Source organism: Quercus robur, chromosome 2 (genome assembly GCF_932294415.1).
Source record: "Quercus robur chromosome 2, dhQueRobu3.1, whole genome shotgun sequence".
Lineage (NCBI taxonomy): Eukaryota > Viridiplantae > Streptophyta > Magnoliopsida > Fagales > Fagaceae > Quercus > Quercus robur.
Genome location: NC_065535.1, coordinates 34,324,463 through 34,346,795, shown reverse-complemented (window position 1 = coordinate 34,346,795; position 22,333 = coordinate 34,324,463). Strand labels below are relative to the sequence as shown.

Here is a 22,333-nt window from a genome sequence, read left to right as displayed (position 1 = left end):
TTTTTTCTTCCCTTTTAACTTTAACCAAACAATAGAAAATCACATTTTCCTCTACCTTTTCCTTTCCCATTTTTTATCATCTCTATTTTCAACCCAACCAAATATAAGCTTATATTAGAGCATTATACTGTAGTTTTTTTGTAAAAGATCATTTTTCATTATAGTTTTTCTAAAAGTCCTCTGAAACTTTCCTTTTCCTTTATAGTTTCAATGTTTTTGTGAGAGAGTGATCATATCCACACAAAACTCAATTAAGCAAATATATTTAATATGAATTAGTTGTGTCTATGGGTCAGGTTGGATTTTGGTCACGAATGTGCATCACATCCCTTACATCCCATCTCGTGGACTAGACAGAAACTTTGCCTCCTACCTATGACTTCTTCATGTCAAGAGGAGATTACACACGTAAACAAAGATTTTGATGAAATAAGTATAATTTGACAATTTTTGAACTTGTTTATTTAAACAATAATCACACAACATATATCACAATTGCTAGGGTAGTAAATTGTGATCGGTGTAGAACAAATGTGATGTCAATGGGATCCCAATGAAAGTGATGTTGCACAAATTACAATCTACTACTTCAACACGTTGTAAGAGGGAGGGTCTAATTGACAAGTGTTGAAGTGAATTGGTTAAAGCTGAGGTTTAAACGAGAAAAAAAAAAAAAATTATTGCAATCAACCAACCTTTTTTTTAAGGGAATTGAGCAACTAAAGTTAAACATGTATTTATTTATTAGGTCTTGTTACTTTCCACCTGATAAATTCCTAACGCACTTCAACATCCACATCCATTAACAAAAGCCGAAAAAGAAATCAAATTGCCGACAATTTTATTTTGGTGAGGGTGGATTTGGGGGGAAGAGATTTTGAACTGCAAAACATAGATTTTGAACTCTGCTCTGATTTGGAGTTTGGTTCACTTGAATATTAGGAACACCAAAACAACTTATCTTTTTTATGTCATATATATATAACCTGCATAAGTAATCACACGAGAGTATTTTACAGCTTAAATCCAAAAGTTAAACCTTATTTAGGTGAAAGCTCCTATGCCACACAGGACAGCACATAGGGCAGACTGGTTTATACACGAGACAACTGTTTGAGAGATATGTATACTAGGTGCAGGAGTTTCATATCCTTTAATGCAGCCTCCCGGGTCCCGAATGCAGCTGCAGTGTCCGGCTTGGGACAACCTGAAGAACACCTGGTAGTTCTGCCAAGAAAGAAATTAACAAATAAATCATCCACTTTATCATGGAGAACATTATACTGGTAGAATTAGTAATAAAAAAAACAAAAGAGGACATGTTAATTAAGAATATGTTTTGATTAGTCTGCTGAGGATTCATTGTCAATCCCAGAGTTTTACGACTATGGATTGTGTTGTTGTATTATGGAGAATATAATAGAGTAGGAATTTCTTGGCATAACAATGATGAGAAACACAGTAAATTGTATAGGAAATTTTAAACAGGTCATCACTTAAAATAACAAGTAGACTGATGGTATAGAACTAAAAGTCAGATAATAAATAACACAATCACTTCGTAGCATATAACATAAAATATTATCAAGATATTATTGCCGGTAGGTGTCCAGCACAAAACCAAAGCATAATCGTGTCTAGTATAATAAGGTAGCAGGATTTACAAAAATTCTCTCTTACTCCTACTATACCACCGTAAAGTTTTTTCTGCTAGAAAAAAGGAAAACAAAAGAACAACAAAAGTAGAGGAGGTGACCAGAGTCCGTGAAGATGATGCTTATAAATAAAATAACTAAAATTCTTCTAAGGGAAATTCAGGCAATTTCTAGGCAACCATTGACTAGTTAACTCAACTGCTGTATGAAAGAAAAATGTCAGGTAAACTTTCAGCTCACATATAGGCTGATTTTGCATGATAATAGAACAAGAGAATAATGGAGGTGAAACATGACAACAAATTGAAAAATAGAGACCACCGATGGCCAGCCAAATCTAAAAGAGCTCACCCACAGACCACTGTAAACCCCATATCAATTTCTACCTTCAGTGCTGAAACAAAGTGTTATGGTCACTCCCACCACGACCTTGGTGGCACCTACCTCACAGTGCCATGGTATTGGAAAGTGCAAATAATGGCAGCACATACAGGACAAGAGCTGGTTTTGCTTTGAGGGAAAACCAAAGCCTCCAAAACAAGCTTTTAGACTTGTGTTTTTCAACCATAATTCTCATCTATTCATTATTTGGTAACTGGCCCTATGAATGCATCCTGGCTGAAAAGATAGTGCTCATTTTTTTTTAATCTCAATCTTTATTCATCTAGTCCTGTCTGACTAACCTGATAAAATCACAAAGATAATGTAAATCTAGCAAACCTAATCTCCTATCTAGTCGAAGTGTTAAAGTAGCCCATGCATAGTGTTCCATGTGCGGAAGCCCTCCTCTACACATGTATCATAAAGGTTTAGATCCAATCAGATTCCATTTTAGATGGACACTGCAAGATACCTAAAGTATCCAGGCAGAACAAAGTTACACAGCATAACACACAACACTGATATGAGAATGACATTTGAATACAAGCCACCTAGTGTGGACTACATCATTGTAGACACTAAGAAAACCGTTCTTCTCTTCTTCTTTTTTTATTTTTGATAAAGAAAAAACCCTTTCCTCACTTTGGGTATCGTTTTTAAAATATAATTCAAAGAAAAAAGTCCAAAATACAACCTTCGTCAGCCATTCAAATCTTCACCATTCTTATACTAGAAAAACTCCAACTGTGCATGTGCTTAGTGTCATATATTTGTTCATAGTTGGTCCCAAGCTCAGGAAAAGGAGGAGGGTTGTAATAGGTTGACGGCCATCATAAAATTTAGCCACTCTATTATGACTGGATCCAATATAGATACTCATTGGCGGGGCATCCCCTAAGAATGGAGGAAAAGAATACATATGGCCGAGTCTAATTAGTTTATTGAGAATCTATAGCACATAACTAAAGAAAAATAAAATATTGTTTTCGTCCTAAGCTTTAGGCGCAGTCTGCTTTTCGAACCTAAAATTTTATGTCCTCAAGGTGTTATATTATCTGCATTAGAAAATCTGATATGGACCAATTCTTATAAATAATTTTTTTTTTTTTTTTTTTAAGACAGAAAAAGTGGCACCAAATTATTGGTCAAGCACATCATTGCAATCAGCCAAGTTGGTGAAAAATCCCCAAATCTTAAGTTAGGGCTTCGAGATGAAAACCCATTGATAATTTTGTTAAAGAAATAAAACAATATAGGGGAAAGAAACAAAGAATAGATTGAAACAAGTAGTAATATGATAGTATTATTCATTTTAATTTCCATTGAATTAAGACCCAAACCAAAAACAAAGAGATCCGCATACTTGCAATGAGGGAAACTTGTTGGGGTGTAAGCTTAGCAGAGAATCCACTAGCTGCTGTCTTGTAACTATATATCAGAGCCTCCTTTGCAGCCTCTTCACTGTCCAAAAAATTTCCAACGCACAATTTTGAACAATATTTCTAATTTCTATAACAAAAGAATCTTTTTATCTTTTACGAAAGAGAAAAGAACCTGCCGAGGACGGAGGCTAGGGTTTGGATGTGGAAAGCCTCAGGCTCCATATCTTGGGGTCGCTCCACATATACGATGTGAACCGCCGATTCTGATTCTGATGATGATGATGATGATTGATCAGGTTTCTTTTCCGGAACACGCTCGGCCATTGTTGTAATCGGTATCAGCAGCAGCAATGTGAGAGAGAGAAATGAAAATATTCTTGGAGTTAGACCCATTTTTATAGCTTTTTATTTATTACCTTTTGGCTCTTCTTTTTTCTTTTATAGCCACAACTCTTTGCCACCACCACCGTCCAAGAAATCGGAGATGTTCTTAATTATAATATTATCTTTGTATGGGAAAAACTGATTTTATTTATTTATTGTTACTATTATTTTGGGAATTATTGGTACTATTTTTACGGTGCTTAAGGGTTAAGTTTTACTATTTGTTTTTTTTTGACTGAATAAGTTTTACTATTTGTTTAGTTTGCTGGTGTGTGTGTCTCCAGCATTTCTCTTTGTTAATTGTTAATTTGTTAATTTGTTATGTATTTGTCTGTGCTTTGGGGTCTACGCTTTTTTTCCTTACATATTCATTCGGCTGCCCTGGCCTTTAGTGGTTTCGTGTATTATAAGTATTTTTCAAATAACTTCATATCAAGAAGTGTATATATATTTTATATATATATATATATATATATTTTTTTTTAAGGAAAAAATACAAAACTATCCCTCTAACTTTCACTGTTTTTCATTTCATTCTTCTAATTTTTAGTTTTGTTAATTTAGTCCTCTAACTTTCAATTTTTCTCAATTTAAGGCTCTATTACAAGTCAGTTAGTACTGCTGTTAGATATGCTTGAAACGACGCTTTTTTTTTTTTAATTGGGAATTAAAAAAATAAGAAAAATCTGGAAGAAAAAAGAAAAAAAGGAATTGAGGCATCGCAGGAGTTCTAGTCACACTAGTGTACTATCTGACCACGTCTTTAGGCTTTGGACCAACGAAGAAGAAAGCGTCAATAATCCCAGCCTCGCTTATCCACAATGTGTCGATTCTAGACCTATCCAACGGTAATGAGATCTCGGAATCTGCATCGCAACCGGCCGTCAACACATCGATTTGCATCTTCGCCGCATTTAGCCAGAAGAATCCAGAAGTTCCGTGAGACTTGCCATGTGAGATCATGAAGGGAATCGAGCCGTAGAGGCTAAAAGGAGCCTCGTGTACGTATTCAAATCTAATTCAGTCTAGTGAGAAGACTTCAATCACCTTCAAAATCGATTCAGTCACCTTCATCTCAGAAAACCGATTTAGTCTCTCTCTCTCATTCCGACTCAGCCTCTCTCTCAAACGGACTCGGTCTCTCTCTCTCTCAAACCGTCGACCCCCTCTCTCTCTCAAATCCGATTCAGCCTCTCTTCCTTTTCCCCAAATTCTCTATGTTAGGGATTTGGATCTCTCAAAGTTTCTCTGTTTTGATTTATGTTAGGGATTTGTTTTGTTTCTTTTGTTTTGTTTTGATTCAGGGGAGTCGTTCCCTTTAATGTTTGTTTGTTTGTTTGTTTTTTTTTTTTTTTTTTTAAATTTTTTTAAAGATTTTTCTTATTTTCTTTTAATTCTGAATTAAAAAGAAGAAGAACAAAACGGCGTCGTTTCAAGTGTATCTAACGGCAGCACTAACTGAATTGTTACGGAACCTTGAATTGACAAAAATTGAAAGTTAGAGGACTGAATTAACAAAACTAAAAGTTAGAGGACTAAAATGAAAAACAGTGAAAGTAAGAGGGTCAGTTTTGCATTTTTGCCTTTTTTTAATTAATTATTTGATAGTTAAAATGAGAGATTTACAAGGCTTTTGATGAGTGTAGATATGTTGAGTGCAACTGATAAGGTAAATTTAAGGATAAATACTATTTTGGTCACCCTAGGCTTTAAAAAAAAAAAAAAAAATTCACCTTTAAGCTTTGTAAAGAGTTTTTTTTTTATAAATAATTTAAAGACAAAATTAGGGATAAAAAAAAAGGAACTTTTTCAATAGTTTCAAAAGTACTTTAAAAAAAAAAATTAAGGACAAAAATTGAAACATTTTCAATAATTTAGATATGAAAAGCGAACTTTTTAATAATTTAAAACAAAAAGCAAACTTCTAGTCAAGTTTAGGTACTAAAATAGTTTTTTAAATAATGCTACAGTTACAAACTATTTTATAACATTTTTACAAAATGTTAATGTGACAAACCTCTTATTAGTTTTCATTTAGATTCACCATTAATATCATTTTTTCATTTACCAATAATCACTCACCATATCAGCAGTTTGTAAATTTTTTTTGTAAAATAGTTTGTATCTTTAGCATTATTCTAATTTTTTACCCTAAATTTAATAATGTAGTCAAGTTGGCTATTTTCAATCTCTAGTTATTTTTATTACTTTTGCTATTTCCTAATGTTGGTGGGAATCCATAAATGTCTCCTTACCTAGTATACTTTAGCATGTGTTAACAAATATATATATATATATAGTTTTTTAAAGAGTAAATTACAAAGTTGGTTCCTATTCTTTACATCATATCTCAATGACATTTAAGTCCGACAATGTTTTTCCACCTAGACATGAGTTGTAGTGAAACGAAGGGACAACGTTTTTAGTTTGACATAAGTTGGTGGAGATTGGAGATTGAGGATGGTTTTTAGTTTTTTGAGGTGGGTTATTAGTTTGTCTAGTTTTGGGTCTTTGATTCTGTCCTCTAATGGTGTGTTTGTTTGGAGGTGAAATAAGATAGATGAAAAAATTTTGAGAGAAAATGAGAAGGAAAATTTTTTTGGAGTGTGTTTGGTTGGGTGGGGAGGAAGAAAAATAAATAGTGGGGCCTAAGTGTTTTCTCTCTAACCCCACGAAAAATGTTCTCTCCCCAAAATGGAGAGAAAATTGAAGAGAGAAAATGAGGCTGCTTAATGGACAAAAATGCCCTTGTGCACTTGCATATGGGCTTTGTCTGTACATTGCTCTTCTTCACTTTTTTTTTTCTTGGACGTTGCCTCCTTTCTTTCTTTTTTTTTTTTTCCTTCCTTTGGACATTGCCTCTTTTTTCCTTTTTTTTTTTTTCCTCTCTCCTGGACGTGCCTCCTCTTCTTCTTCTTCTTTTTTTTCTTCCCTCGTTGCCTCTTCTTTCCCTTTTTTTTTTTTTCTTCTTCTTCTTTTGATTTAAGTGTACATAGCTCATATTTTTTTTTTTCTTTTGCTGTCTTTTGTGTGTGTGTTTTGTTTTGTTTTGTTTTTGTTTTTTTTGTGGTTGTCTGTCACTTTTTTTTGTTTTAATTGGGTATCATTTTTAACAAGGGTAAATGAGTAAATTTATACAAACTCATTTTTCCATCCCTCCATTTTTTCACTTCCAACCAAACAAAAATGAGGGAACTTAAAATCTTTTCTATCCTCCCACTTTTCCCTCCTCCCACCAATTTTTATCCTCTCATTTTTCCACTCCTCCAACCAAACGGACCTTAAGTAAGTTCTAGTTGAGATTACTAGCGTATCTTCTTTTGAGTGAAGGAGTTGAAAGGGCCAAATAGGCATTTTTGTGAGTCTGTGAAAGGATGATAATAATGCGTGGATAGTAGGATAATGAGTTTTTATTTTATTTTTAATAGAGAATTTCAACCTATAGCATCTACTTCTGTTTTTTTTATCATCAAACCAAGGCACCAATCAGGTTTTGGTGTAGATCGGGATTGAATCTCAAATTTTTTATTCAATTATCAGAGACTTTATCAGTTCAGCTAACTAGAACCTACGGCAGGATAATGAGTTTGAATCTATATAATAACCTCATGATATTTGATTTAGAGAGAGAATAAGAAAAAGAAAGAGAGAGAACGATTCTTTGTGTTGAAATGAAGGTGCGACCAAGGCTTGATGCTTGATGCTTGATGAGATTGAGAGAGGGAGAAGAGATGGAGATGAGTTAGGGGTTTTAGGGATTTTGGTTGTCACCTGTCTCAATTTAATTTGGGTTTTTTTTCATAACAGTTTTAATGGTACAATTAGCAGATAATGTGGCATGAAAAATAATTTTTTTTATTGTTCCGTTTAACACATTAACTTTTCCCATCCAAAAGATAATGACATGGACTAAATTGACATGCATTGAAAAGGTTAGGGACCAAATTGACACAATTAAAAAGTTATGGACTAAATTGAAATATGGTGTAAAACATAGGAACCAACTTTGTAATTTATCATTTTTTTAATAAAGGAAAAAATTTAGGAAGTCTTATACAACTCTTTAGCATGCAAGATACTAGGGTTCCTAATAATTTAAACATGTGGTTGCATTGATCAATAAAGTACCAATATTTTTTTTTAAAATTTTACAAAAAATAAATTCAAGGCAATAGTGTGTTTGAGATTAATTAAAAACCCTAATAAATTGCACTTAAGGAACCATTGCCAAGTTTTATCCTCCCATAAATATAGGTATGTATGTATGTGTGAGATCTACACGTTTAAGTAACTAGTTTTTTTTGTTTGTTTTTGTTTTGGAAAACAAAACAATAGAATCCTTCATTTATAAGAGTATTTCAACTACAATATACATCAAAGAAGCACCAAGCAGTGTGTTCTCTAGAAAACCATTTACTCAAAAAAAAAAAAAAAAAAAAAAAAAAAACAAAACAAAAGAAAACAAAGAGACCTAGAAGACCGTGTACACCAAAGGAAAACAAAAGAAAAGAGGCCCACAACCACTTTATACAAACTGAGACAAAAGAGACCCACTACCACTTTATACATACTGAGAACAAAGAGACCCACTACCCCTTTATACAAACAAACAAAAACAATCTACAATAATCTTCATCCAGACTCACATATCTTCTTAAGAAACCGCAACCCGCTGATATGTTTCCAGTAACATCAACGCCCCTTCCACTATTGCCTTTGGTTGTGGTTGGACTTTCTCAAAATAGACTTTGTTCCTTGCATTCCAAAGAGCCAATGACAGAGCAGCCCACTGTTCCAGATCCTTCTTTGTTAGTTTGTCACCCAAACATTGAAAGAGATGAAAAAAATCCTGGACTTCATTGCTGCACTTTTGCGCTCTGTCTTTCACCATCGCCCACACGTTTCGAGCAAAGGGGCATTCCCACAACAGATGAGCACAAGTTCCCCTCTTCTGTCTACACAATTCACTCCTTGGATCAATTTGTATCTTCCTCCAAAAAAGATTATCTCTTGTAGGGAGAATGTTGGAGCAAGCCCTCCATAAAAAAAGTTTTAACTTTAGGAGGTACTTTCAAAGCCCAAATCTTATTCCACCATTTTCTATCCTCCTGTGCCTTTGAATGTTTAGCTTCCACCTGCTATTTTAAACGAAGGGTTATCTAATATGCTGACTTGACAGTGAACTCATGCCTCCTATTTTCCTTCTAAATCAGAATGTCCCTAGAACGGCTTCGTTTAAGTGGTATGGCTAAGATTTCCTTCCTAGTTCTTGGTGAGAAGATTTCACAAACCTTTAATCTATTCCACTGCCATGTGTTTGTATCAATGAACTTAGACACCTTAGCAGATAGCCTTTCTTCTCCAATAAACACTAGTCTATGGGATAACCAACGTGAAGATGAAACTTCAATCTTTGTACCATTTCCCACCCTTCATCTTGTGCCTTCTATAATGACATCCCTAGCAGCTAACAAACTCCGCCAAACATATGAGGATTTATATCCTAATTCAGCCTCCATGAAAGAACAACTAGGAAAATACCTTGCCTTATAAACCCGATAAAACAAAGAGTGTGTATGGTGTGTCAATCTCCAGGCTTATTTAGCTAGCATAGCTAAATTAAAGGCATGTATATCTCGAAAACTCATACCTCATTTTTTTCTTTGGTGTACACAATTTCTTCCAATTTATCCGGTGGATCTTCTTTTCATCCTTTGTTTGACCCACCAATATTTGGCCAAAGTAGTGTTGATAGAGTCCCCTACTACCTTTGGAATTTTAAAGAGACTCATAGAGTATATTGGAATGGCTTGTGCAATTGTCTTGATCAACACCTCTCTTCCAGCTTTAGAAATAAGCTTTTCCTTCCATCCCATAACTCTCTTTTTTATTCAGTCATGCATCTCCTTAAAAGTATTCACCTTTGATTTTCCACTAGCCATTGGTAGCCGAAGGTATTTTTCACAGTTATTCATAATCCTTGCTCCCAATAATTGCTATATCTCCCTCTTAACTTCTTCAGTTGTATTTTTACTAAAGAACAAAGAAAGTCTTCTGTCTATTAATGGCTTGACCAGATGCCTCTTCATACTGACCTAGGATGTCCAAAAGGCGTTGGCATTCTCCATCTGATGCTTCACAGAACAACAAGCTATCATCAACAAATAGTAAATGAGAAATATGGACTCCTCCCCTACATGATAAAACTCCTTGTAACTGTCTAGTTTCTGATGATTTTCTTACCATTCCAGATAACCCCTCAGCACAAAGGAGTAGATAAGGTGACAAAGTGTAGGGGTGCGGCATAGAAACCCACCTCGTTGACCAAGCTTCTCTTTTACAGGCCATCGTAGGTTGGTTTATTTATTTATTTTATTTTACACTAAAGGCTATTGTAACTGTTAAATAAAATTCTTTTATTTTATTTTGAGTGTTCTGTTCTGTGTGTAGTGTATACTCCATTAATCGTAGTCAACCATGCATCCCTATATTTTCTTTAAAATTAAACCTAAATTTAAAATGAATAAAAAAGAGTAAAAGTAACACCTAACTTATTGCAACTAGATTATAAAATGAAATACTAAAAATAAGATAGAGAATTCCCATAAAATAAAATGAAATATTAAAAATATGATAGAGGATTCCGATAAGAAAAAAAATAGAGGATTTATGCAAATTCTAGCATGGTATGCATTAACGGGATTTATGTGCTAGGCTAAAACATTCTTGTAGAAGTGTGGTAATCTCTTAAAGCTGTCGTTTAATATTAGCCTATTTCTATCCATATATGCTCTCCTAGTATTAGTTTTTTTTTTTGAATTGTATGAGTTTTGACATGTTCAAATTTTCTTTCTCATTTTTTGTATTTTGCTTTATGCTCTATTAAATATTAATCACAATTTATTAAATATTCTTTTTACTTTTCTTAAAAAATACCAAAAGTTAAAAAAAAATAAAAATTTAAACATATGACATACCATAATTGGTGAAGCCATAAAGTGAAATACAAAAAATGAGACACAAAATTTGTTTCCTGCTTAACTATTATCATTTGTAACTTGGAAAAAAAAGAAAAAAGAAAAGAAAAGAGCAGAATTGTATTACACTTTCACTCATTAAAATGTAACTGATTTTAAAGCTAAAGTTCTGACGCATATGGGGCCATTTGGTAGCAAAGGTTTTTGTTTACAAAATAATATGAAAACTATAATCTAAAAAAAGTGTAATAAAAACACATATTTCGAGAAACACTTCAAACTTTTTATATTTCTCTTTTTTGTTGTTGTGAATTTTGAAAATCTAACCGTTGAATTTCATATTCTTTATATTCTTAACAAGTATATCAATTTTTGTACAAATCAGATGTTATTTATTATTCGATTAATAAACTTATTTTTTATACACAATTTTAAATCACAAAAACTTGAAATTTTAACATTTGTTTGATGACATAGCAATTGATATTTGATCTTCTTGAAATTTTGTAAGCATAAAAGGTATAATAAGAACATACAATCCTATAGTTAGATTTTCAAAATTCACACTCAATGTAAAAATATATGAGAAGTTTGAAGGATTTCTCTCTAAACTAATTTGAAGAAAAATTTTGTTATGACTATTATTGTTTTACATTCCCTCATGTACCTGAAAATTTTGAAACTATGTTACAAGCAAACACAATAAAATTTTATCACAAGGAAGCAGAGTGCAAAAGCATTACCGTGTGATCGATATTTATAAAAGGAATATAATAACATTGTCATGTCCGAATTGTGAGTTCTTCAAATAGGGTTTGACTTCTTCCAGTACTGTTTTAATTGAAATCTCCTTTTATTTTAATGAAAAACTACTTTATTATCCACTAATTAAATAAAATGTGAAGATTAAAACTTACAACTACTTGCCATTGTATATTTAAAACAAAAAACCATGTCCAGTTAAAAAATTACTGGAGGTAAGCCTAACCCTTTCAAATATTCATTTTCCTTGGATGGCTAAACCCTCCAATTGGAACAGAAAAAGTTGGCTGAATTGAGATTGAGTTAAGCAATTGCAAATTCATCCAAAAAGGAAAAAAGAAAGATGCAAATTCATACGCAGTTTGCAACTGTTGAGAAAAAAAAAAAAACGCATATGATCCTGTAATCTGACAATCAAAATGAAAATTTGAAAGTGCCAAACATTCATCTTCAAAATCTTCCTCTCAGTGATATAGGCACCCAATATAGAGTGGCATATTAAGTAATGTTCAACTATCCTAAAACGAAAATGTTTAAAAACAGAAACTGTAAAGATAAGTTTCTGATTATGATGTCCACAATGCGTGCATGACATGCAATTGACTCATATCAGTGAACTTCAGAGACATTTTGTAAAGCTCTCTCAGCTTTTCAGCATCTCCAGACCTATTGGATACTGGATTTGGTTGAGAAACAGAAGCAGACTTGTTTGCACTGGCTGAAATTGTCATGGCCAGGATTTTCTTCAAAAGCATTTGCAACTGTCTCCAGAATTTCTCATGTATCTCAGGATAGCTGATTCGGAAAGAGTCTGAATCTTTATCTGATAGATGGCGTCCTTCAAGCATGCGTGATAGAGCTGATTCCAGCATCTAAAAAGAAAATGCAAAATTATTAATATGTCTCAAAAAGTGGAGAGTAAATGAACAATGCTATGCAGACCAGTACATAATATTCATTAGCAGCTAAGCCCATGATTTGTTGATACATCATAAAATTTTGAACCTGAGGAAACAGCCCTGGTCCATGTTACAGGGCAGGAAGAAAAGATTCCTTTGTTATCCTAATTTTTACTGAATCTCATTCAATAATAACCCAAGAGATGCTAAGATTATGTTTGGTAACAGTTTTTGTTTTCTATTTTCAAAAACTTGTTTTTGGGAATATAAAGAAAAAAACAATTTTCTTGTATTTTTGAAATAAAAAACATGTTTGGTTAGTTGAAATTAAAAAAATAATTTTTTTAAAGAAAAAAATAAAGAATGCTAAAATATGTTGTTACTAGGATTTGAACTCTTAAATGAGACAAATTAATTAAATTAAATACATATTTTCATTGACTTTGGAAAATTAGAAACTAAAAACAGCTTTTTGCATGTCTTCAGTTTCCTTCACAAATTGAGTTTTGAGAACAATTTTTGTTTTGTCCATTTTAGGTTGCCAAACAAGTTTTTTAGTCTAAAAAATAAAAAATTGTTTTTGAAAACAGAAAAAAAGAGGAAAAAACAGTTACCAAACATACCCTAATTTTTTTTATGATGATGCGAAATACAAAAATGTGCTCACATTGGCTTATGATGGAACTACATAAGATTTGTGTATAAATTGCTGAGCACTATCTTGAAGTTTTTGTAGCTTTTATAGCATGGCAAAATAGATCTAACATCAGATTCCCCTCTCACATCAGAAAGGTTTTCATAATATAGTGATTTAAATAACATAATTTTCTTAAAGATAATTAATTTAGTTTTGACATGCAAATTTGAGTAAAGTGGTAGGATTGCACAACTTAGGTCTTAGGTAAAGTCTTACTCATTAAGGAAAAAACTTGATATACTAAATAAAAAAAAAATGCAAAATTGGTTTCTTCCTAAAAAGTCTTATCATCAAATTTTTTCCTTAATGAACTATGACTTGAACCTAAGAGTTACCTAGTGTAATCATACTGCTTTATCACCCAAAGCTGAGTAGAGACCCAAAGGCATCGTTATCATTATCATCGTTATTTCCATTGCAAATAGCGGCGACAGCTCCTTGGCAACTCAGTTTCGCTGGTTTGAGAATCAATTTATAAAATCTAGGTTGGCCCTTGCATGGCTCATCCATAATTCTAATTGTGATGAGGAAGATATTTTGGTGTCTTATCACATTTTTTACATGCCATGGAAGTGTAACACATATAAACATTAAAATAAAAAGGTGCGCATTCAACAAGGGAAAAATAGGAATATGAGGCTCTCCTTTAGCTAGAAACAAAGAAGTACATACCGTGTTTGAGTGTAAAAGGCCTGAAAGGCTTAATGACAGAGCTGATCTCTCTATGAGTATAGTCAGATACATGCTGGGATGTGTTTGTGGGCCATAAAAGTCCATGGCTCTTTGCCAGTTTCTCTCAGCCAAGGAGGCATACTGCTTGACTCGTTGGAGAATACTGTTTTCAGCTTTAGACAGATTGCTTTTCTTATGATCCGACTCCAGAAACTTCAAACAACAATCCCTTTGGTAGCAACCTAGATGAAAGTAAGCATATGCAGCCTCCTGTTTGCGCAATTCACCTAGTGATTCATACACAGACAATGCCTCTCTTATTGCATCATTGGCTGAAATCTCATGCTTTCTTGATTCTTTCCTTCCCTTTCTTTCACTAGAACTGGTATAACCTACATGCGTATCTTCCAACGCTCCATTTTCATAAACTTCTGCAGTTACATCTTCTTTTGCCAATAGCATGCCAAGCCTCAGATATGTATGAGCAAATTGTGTATATACCTCATTCCTCAAGTTACTTGTCACAGAATCAGCTTCTTCAGTGATAGAATTCAGTTCTAACTTTGCTGCCCCATAATATCTGAGTGATTCACTGTATTCTAGTTTTGCAGTCTCCAATGCTTGGTTGTATGCATTACGGAAAATTGCATGTGTTTTAAGAGTCTCAATCTTTGATACCATCTCTTCAGCCAATGCTCGTCTGCCATGGCCCAAATTACAGTTAATTAATATAATGTTGGTGTGATCAGAAACTGCTCTAAATGCATCGATAGCATCTGCAAAAACATCTTCAGCTCTGTTCATTTCTTTTCTTGCCAGTCTGTTACGACCTAGTTCGTTACAAACCCACCCTTTCTTCTTGACTACAAACTGTAATTCTATTGAACCAGATGGAAGTCCACCCAATGCCTTTCTAGCTTCTTCATAACAGCTTAGGGCAGCTAAAAGATTATGCTCTGCATCTTTAACTAAAGGACCCCCAAGGTACTTAAATATCCCACCAATTTTCACTTTAGGTGTTTCTCTAGGAGCTGTTTCAGTTTGAGATAAGACTGTGGAGCCTACATCACGCGTCTCCAAAAAACCCTCCACTTTTTTGGAATTAGTCCCCAAAGGTTTTACCCCATCAGTGTAAGAATCTTCTTTTCGGCTTTTATCACCTCTGCTGTGCTGAAGACACTCAATATCAGAATTTTTCTTATAATGCATTTGGTGATGAACACAGTCATCTTCAGGGTTTCCCAAAAGTGAGTAGGCTGTGCCCTTAGCATGTGGTTTCTTTGATTGTTTTCTGCCATAAGCTACTGAGCTCATATCTGCATTGCTACTGCTGGCACTACTACCACTGCTTGCCCTGTCACTCTGGCAGCTGCAATTTACCAAGGAACATGAACTGCAATTCTGGTTATGCTGCACCAGCTTCTTCTTGAGCCTTTTAACTTCCGTAGCCACCTCAGAAGACATTCTCAATTGTCTACTACTGGATTTCCTCTCTGCCTGTTTTGAGATCTCTTTTCCATTTATTATATGGAACTCAACATAAACATCTCCAACTAGTGTCCATGCCTTGGCCCAGAAAAGGTAAGTGGAAGAGGATTGTTCAAGAGTTTGAGAATCATCTGCAGAGTTGGATAAGTCATCTTTCTCATCAACGCTGTATGATCTTGTGTTTTCATTTCTTTCACTGAATTTTTTCTGCCATGATGAGCAACTGATCATTGAGGAAATGAACCTCGTGTCTTCAAGATGCTGGGGCATTGATCCATAAACAGAACATGCCAATTCTGCTACCTTCAAAGCCTGATGTAACTGGCCATCCTCCATATAAGCTTGACCAAGTGCCAAATAAGATTCCCCAAGCAAAAGAACAAGTTTCCACAACCTATGGTCCAATTTTGATGTTGGAAGCCATTCCCGAATGTCGCAAACTTCAATACAGTCAGCATCACCACAAGCACAAACAGAAAAAGGAATAGATGAAGGCAACTTATCATTAGTTTCACTGACTTCCTCCAGCCGTAGCTCAGTGCTCTGCAGTTGGCGCATCCATCTAAGAGACTTGATAGCCTGAGAGACATGATGCACTGCGGCTAACTTTGAAGAAATGGGATCAGCAACAGTTTGAACTGGTGTTGGAGACACCTTGCACACTGCGAAGCTTTCATCACCACTGGAACTTGGTGCAGCTCCATCTGGATCCCTTTGTTCCTTGTCACCTGCTGCTATCAAATTCCGGGAAGCAGATAAATTTTCCTCCATCTTCACAGAAACTTCTGATACTAAATCTTGATAACTTTGTCCATCTTCATATGGTTTGTCACCTACAACTGAAGAGAAGACCCTTTCATGGAAAATTGATTCAGAAATATCACTAACAAAGTCCAAGGATTCTTCCTCAGCATCAGTAACTGTAACTTCGGATTCTACAGGAAGAGATTCAGATGTCAAATCCAGCTCTTCATCATAATTTAAAATGAGCCTCGCAAATTGTTCATGAGCAAATGCACGCACAACCTGTTTAGCATAATATTAAATGTAAATCACATTATATTTCCAATGTAATATAACCAAATTTAACAAATTACAAAAAAGAGTACAACTCTTAGAATAAAAGTAACTCAATAAACATACCAGATGATCTGGCTCATCCAGAAAATCCAAACATTTTCTAAAGAACCTCACACATCTGGCCCTATTATTAGGAGCCTGCAACAAACCGTCAATTTGTAAGAGCTATTTTGAGGCTACTAGGCAACATATAAAAGAAAACAGTTATTATCTCTTTCCCACCATTGAAAGCGAAAGCCTGTGACCAATTCGGTACAGGAGAGTCCCTAATGAATACAAGGAATCACTTCGCGTATGCAATAGAGTAGGTAGGGAGCTTGAGGCATCATCACAATCATTGGAAGAATGGTTCTTGGGAATGACAGAAAGATCAAAAAGTTGAATTACATCTTCGCCAGCACTTTTATAAAGCTGCAAAAATTGAAGTCAGACAAGAAGAACAAGCTCACCAACAATTTTAACATTAAATGCATGAAGAAAAAATTTATTTTGGATAGACCCAATACCAAACCAAAAAGATTCCTTTAGAAAATAATATACATATAATCTTTTATTATATAAATATAACTAATTCATTACAAAAATCTATTAATTAGGATTATAACAAACAACTATATGTATATTTCTTATAACTATGAGACACAAAAAACCAAATAATTTGATAAGGAGGTATCCCTATCACAATTACCTAGTAGAAGATGATTTATACAAATATAAGAAAATTCCAGATAGAGAATATGTACAGCTATGCTATTATCAAGTATCAAAGCTGCCTTGTCGGCTTCATCATGATTATTAGTATCTTTGGTTTTAGTGTATCAGTGGTCATTAGTAAAATTAAAAATAACTATATGTGAGATCTCTTGAAGATCATGCTCCTTTGCCACAATTTCTTCATCTTCTCTTCCTGGTGTTCCAAATATATACTTATAAAAAAACATAGTTGACAGATTTGAATCACAAATAAGGAACTTTTCACTGATTTCCATTTTATAATTCCAATACATTTTATTCATTTTGGCATAAAGAAAAATTTTAAAATCTTCATTTTGGCATAAAGAAAGTTCTAAGATATTAAAAATTTATGTGGATTTTCAGATCACTAATTGACTCAAGGATAAGTGGATTCATTCAAATTTAGATCACATTATACAAGGAGATTAATTCTACATATTCGAATTGAAGGATGATATAAATCAGTCTATTTCCAACATCATATCCATGGTTAGTGCATTCATTATTAGAAGGTAGTTCACTTTTAAAAAGGAAAGTAAATATAAATCAGTCTATTTCCAACATCATATCCATGGTTAAAGCATTCATTATTAGAAGGTAGTTCACATTTAAAGGAAAGTAAATATAAATCATGACAGTACCCAATAAGCGCCAGGATCCTGCTTGCAGTTTTCTTGAAGGAACCTCAAAACAGAAAGGCCATTTTGCTGGACAACATAAGGATGAAAAGCAGGAGTGCCGTCCTCAGAGATTCCTTTCAATAGAAAAATATCATCTGTTTTCAGAAGCTCATAACCTTGAACAACACCATTTTCATGATAACAGATGGCCAACTCAGGCACACTCGCCATGACATTGTCAAGCCAAGCTTCAAGCCAAGTTAATGGAGTGACCTGTGAAAACATTGATGTAAAGCATAATGAAATTTGTGAAGAACAAAATCAAGAAAAAAAAAATATATTTCAGAAGTTCACTTCCCACCTGTCGTGTAACATCCCACAAATGCAAGCTTACAGCAACGTATTTTTCGTTACTGAACAGAAGTAAGTCACTGCCCAAGAGCATACGAAAATTGTGGAACTGCCAAAACAAAACCCTTAAAAACTCATCATTACTGACTCTTCTATGTTTTTCAGACTCTTGCATTGAGCTCCTAGGCTTCTCGCCAACTTGTGAAACCTTTTTGGCAGGATGATGCCCTTTACTTCTGTTATTCTTCTTATTTTCCCAAAGAAGGCCATCCTGTTTAACTTGTGGGTAGTCAGAAAAAGAATTGAATCCTTCATCTTGAACAACACTATCACTCTTCCCCATAAAATGAGTTGTACTTCTTCCAGGAAGTACAGAAGAGTTTGATTGCTCCTGTGATGGGACATGATGAGTTGGAGGACAATCACAAGCCTCCATTCTAACTGAATGCATGGCAAAATTCAAAAATAAAGATTGGTCTGCACATTTTGATTGATTATGTCTTCTAATAAACTTTTCCCCCTCTTCAACATCAGGCCTGCACTTTAAAAAATAAAATAGATGTTAAGAGCTGTTTGTTTCTCAGAAACTCAATACTCAAAAGTTGTTGATTTTTGAGAGTTAAAATTAGAAACCCAGAAAATTATTGAAATCTATTCTAGACTTCTAGTACTTTTGTTTAAATCCTTTTACCTTGCTCCCATTAGATGATGAAGAAATTCATTTATTTATTAAAAAAAAGGGCATTGTGGCACTAGAATATCAGTATCAGTAATTCAGAAAATTATATTATTTTTAATTTTTTTTGATAGATTTTAAATAATCATTTGCGGTGAGCGTGGATCGAATATTATTTTTATTTTTACTTTCTTTTAGAAAAGGGGGAAAAACAATTCTCGCCTTGCCTCAAATTAGATAACTTCAAAATCAAATCTGAAAGATCCTCTTGCTCTACATTGACCTCATGTAGCTTGGGGGCACTACAGAGCAACTCAGGCCCTAATGAGGACATCAAGCATTTAAGTAGGAGAGAATGTAATACCCCAGATTGTATGGATCAGATTAGACTGAATTGAATGAGTGTTTGTGTGTGGGCATGTACAGATTCACATCGAGTGTGTACTATATAAGAGGCTACAAGGAGCTCCAATTATAACTTAACTAGTATTTTTAGGCAGATGTAGCCACCACTTTCTTTGCGTCGTGACAAATCATCTTCATTTTAGTGACTTGGCAATCTAGGATGTTGAATGGGAGCTCGAACTTGCCCACCATGCTAACTGGGATGGCTCAGCTATAGGTTCTAGCTTTGTCAAACTTGCACTTGATGAGGTACACCTCAACACTGCCTTTGGCAAGGGTATCAACAGCTAAGTTGCCAATTGGGCTGCAACCAATCATGAAAACCAAGGTTTCAGTTGGTTAGTTTTGGATTGGATTTGAGGTGATCATATGGAATTTCTGGGAAGTTGGGTTGGTATTGAGAAGTGAAATGGGATTTCTCTACCAAGGTTTGGTGGGGTCCAATAACAAATTTGGAGCAATGATGATCATTTGGATTGGTTTTACCATCTTTACTACTATAGTTTTTATTTTTTATGTTCTGAAGTGGCTAACATTATGCCATGTTGAAGGAAGTTTGGTTAGATATGATGGCCAAGACTTCATGGAACTAGGGGACCAAAAAGAGAATTTAAATTATTTTTCTCTTTTCTAGTAAACTAAAAATTAAAAAAAAAATTCTAAAGTTTTTTTATATCGATATTCTAGTGTCAAATGGCCATTTTTTGGGCTAAAAAGATGGCATCGTTATGACATTTTAGCTTGGACAATGTTGACAGATATGGACAGATGGATGAAACTGACCACAACTTTAGAGCTAAATTGACCAAATCTAAACTTCAATGACCAAATTGACAACAAATCCAATCTTAAAGGGATTAATATGTAATAGGATGACAAACAAAGCAGTATATGCAATAACCCACCCAGTATTCAGCACAAGCGTCTGTCCAATACGATGGACTCCAATTGATAATCGAGCCTTGGAATAAGGCATTTTAAAGATTTGCTTCAGAATGTCAGCTGGAGCAATCACATCTATCTCATCCCCATACTCAACTAAACCAGATACTGCAAGGGCCTCACATTTCCTAGAAAGATTTGATGCAACAGCACCACCTTCCCATGGTAAACCTGCCAAGTATGAGCACCAAAATAATACCATCAGATATAAGTTTTTTTTTATAAGTAAAATACTATTGAATATATCTGATTCATAAAAGAAGAAAATTAAAATATTAAAAGAATTATTCGAATGCTGTTTACATTAACACAGTAGTTCAAACATCAGATGATAGATATTGTTACAGAGACCACAAAAGCGACTCACACCATTGCAGGAAAACATTTGCAATTATATGCACCAGCAAGTGAAAGGGAAATGTACAGGATTGATGACTAGGATTCGACTCAACAAATTGTCACACATGGCACAATATTATTGGGTGGGAGGACCACTGGGAATTGCTGATGTGACCCCCTAGACTCCCAGTGCAGTGAATAATTACTCGGGAGTCCCACAACGGCTCTCCACAGTATTTTTTAAGTACGCTTACTAATGACTTTGTGAGGTTAGTGATAGGTGATGGGGCTATAGTTTTGCTAGAAGTAAATGCAAAATTGAATGTCGAATGTATATACATCCCAAAAAGATAGAATCGAAGGAGGTAGTATTGGTATAAAGCTGTATGCATATGAATCATGGCAAAAAAAGGAAACTTTGCCTCTGCAGCAAACTGTTTCTGGAGTTTATAAATCTGTAGATTCTCATCAGTCTATACATGCTTTTAAGAAAAGTATATATATATATATATATTAAGGCCAAAAATGACAACATTGAGATGTATAAGTGGATAGTTTTCTTTTTCTTTTTGCTTTGCAAATAATCTAGCTTTTAAGAGCATTCAAATACCAGCTCATAGCATTGTATACAGGGACTTTTTTTGATTGGTCTTGAGCTTGAGGATTCACTTCTAGTGATTCCATTCAGTTGTTTATAGATTTCCATTTTTAATTGTACATAATATTTTTTTCCTTTATCTGTTTTTGTTGTTTGTACATATCTTTTTAGCTATTTCATTCTTCTGTATGAAGTAATTCTTCTTCAATAAAACTTTTATTACTACTTATCAAAAAAAAAAAAAAAAGAAGCTACATTTTAGGTTTTCGTAACACATTAAACAAATAAATGACCAAAAACTATATATCTTTTGATAAACAATATGCAAATACTACCGAAAATAAGCAAATGCATTCATATTTTTTGGTGGCATTTGGCATTTCCAATATATAGTATGTAGAGTTTTGAACCGTGTCTATATTATTAGTTAATATTCTAGCGCCAATACAATGCGGTAATATAATTGTGACTGAATTAGGTACCTCCGGTGGCAGTAGTAGGTTTTGAATTCGTAAGAATTGGCGGCGAATTCAGATCCGTCTCCGTCGGAAGCATCCGATATCGCGGAGCACTCACTCTGTGTGTATATATATTTGTGTCAATACAAAAATAAAAAATCAACAATTCAAAATTCAAAATTAAACGAGAGAGAGAGAGTACGTGTGGTGGAGCGAAGGAACGAGTGCGGAGGAATTGAAAGCATGGAAGGAATTGTCGGTGGGAACAGGGATAGAACCGCAGAGGAAACCGACGGGTTTTGAACTTGAATTTGGCCTAACCACTTCAAGTTTTCCCACGCACTGAAGCTCTCCCTCCGATTTCGCCATTTCTCTCTCTAATTGGTAGTATAATATTTCTCTTCACTATGTATGTATGTATTTGTGGTCTCTAATTTCAACTTCAACTAAGTGCGTGCCTCTAAAACTAGTCAGTTGGGGCACCACCACCGCCACCTCCATCATCTTCTACTAGAGTCTAGAAATTTTCAGAACCAACTAGAAACCTTTTTTGTTTTTTTTTTTTTTTACTATTTTGTCTTAATGGCCCATTTTTGTTTAACAATCTATGTGTCGGAAAAGTTTAATGTAACATGCTTTTTTTTTCCCCTAAATATAAAATTTAATTATTAAAAAGAGCTATTAATAAACGAAGAGCCTCATTTTCAGCTATTGAATTATTAAAAAATATATATTAAAAAGTATTTATTACGAGTATATTTTTATGCCAAATTAAATATTCTACCATAAGGAATTGTTTTATTTTTATTTTGTACAAGGTAAGAAGTATATC

At 34.1% G+C, this 22,333-nt stretch overlaps 2 protein-coding genes across 2 annotated transcripts; both read right to left on the bottom strand.

The window, feature by feature from the left end:
- Positions 1-938: 938 nt before the first annotated feature.
- On the bottom strand, positions 939-3,923 carry LOC126713456 (subtilisin-like protease SBT3.3). The gene is made up of 3 exons (XM_050413206.1): positions 3,591-3,923; positions 3,400-3,497; positions 939-1,227 (listed from the first exon to the last, which is right to left on the bottom strand). The coding sequence occupies exons 1-3, from the start codon at positions 3,809-3,811 to the stop codon at positions 1,154-1,156; spliced, it is 393 nt and encodes a 130-aa protein (XP_050269163.1). The 5' UTR covers positions 3,812-3,923; the 3' UTR covers positions 939-1,153.
- An 8,013-nt stretch (positions 3,924-11,936) lies between these two features.
- LOC126713455 (uncharacterized) lies at positions 11,937-22,074 on the bottom strand. The gene is made up of 9 exons (XM_050413205.1): positions 21,704-22,074; positions 21,526-21,620; positions 20,070-20,277; positions 18,094-18,619; positions 17,754-18,005; positions 16,600-16,788; positions 16,441-16,515; positions 13,810-16,323; positions 11,937-12,413 (listed from the first exon to the last, which is right to left on the bottom strand). Exons 1-9 carry the CDS (start codon positions 21,868-21,870, stop codon positions 12,108-12,110), a joined length of 4,332 nt encoding a protein of 1,443 aa, XP_050269162.1. The 5' UTR covers positions 21,871-22,074; the 3' UTR covers positions 11,937-12,107.
- Between the last annotated feature and the right edge of the window lie 259 nt (positions 22,075-22,333).

Coding starts and splice junctions, on each gene's coding strand:
- LOC126713456 (XM_050413206.1), bottom strand. CDS start 3,811: ATGGGTCTAACTCCAAGAATATTTTCATTTCTCTCTCTCACATTGCTG. Junction 3,498..3,590: donor CTAGCCTCCGTCCTCGGCAG/GTTCTTTTCTCT, acceptor TTTTTTGGACAG/TGAAGAGGCTGCAAAGGAGG. Junction 1,228..3,399: donor ACAAGTTTCCCTCATTGCAA/GTATGCGGATCT, acceptor CTTTCTTGGCAG/AACTACCAGGTGTTCTTCAG.
- LOC126713455 (XM_050413205.1), bottom strand. CDS start 21,870: ATGGCGAAATCGGAGGGAGAGCTTCAGTGCGTGGGAAAACTTGAAGTG. Junction 16,516..16,599: donor ACAGGCTTTCGCTTTCAATG/GTGGGAAAGAGA, acceptor GGTTTGTTGCAG/GCTCCTAATAATAGGGCCAG. Junction 12,414..13,809: donor GCCTTTTACACTCAAACACG/GTATGTACTTCT, acceptor TTTTCTTTTTAG/ATGCTGGAATCAGCTCTATC.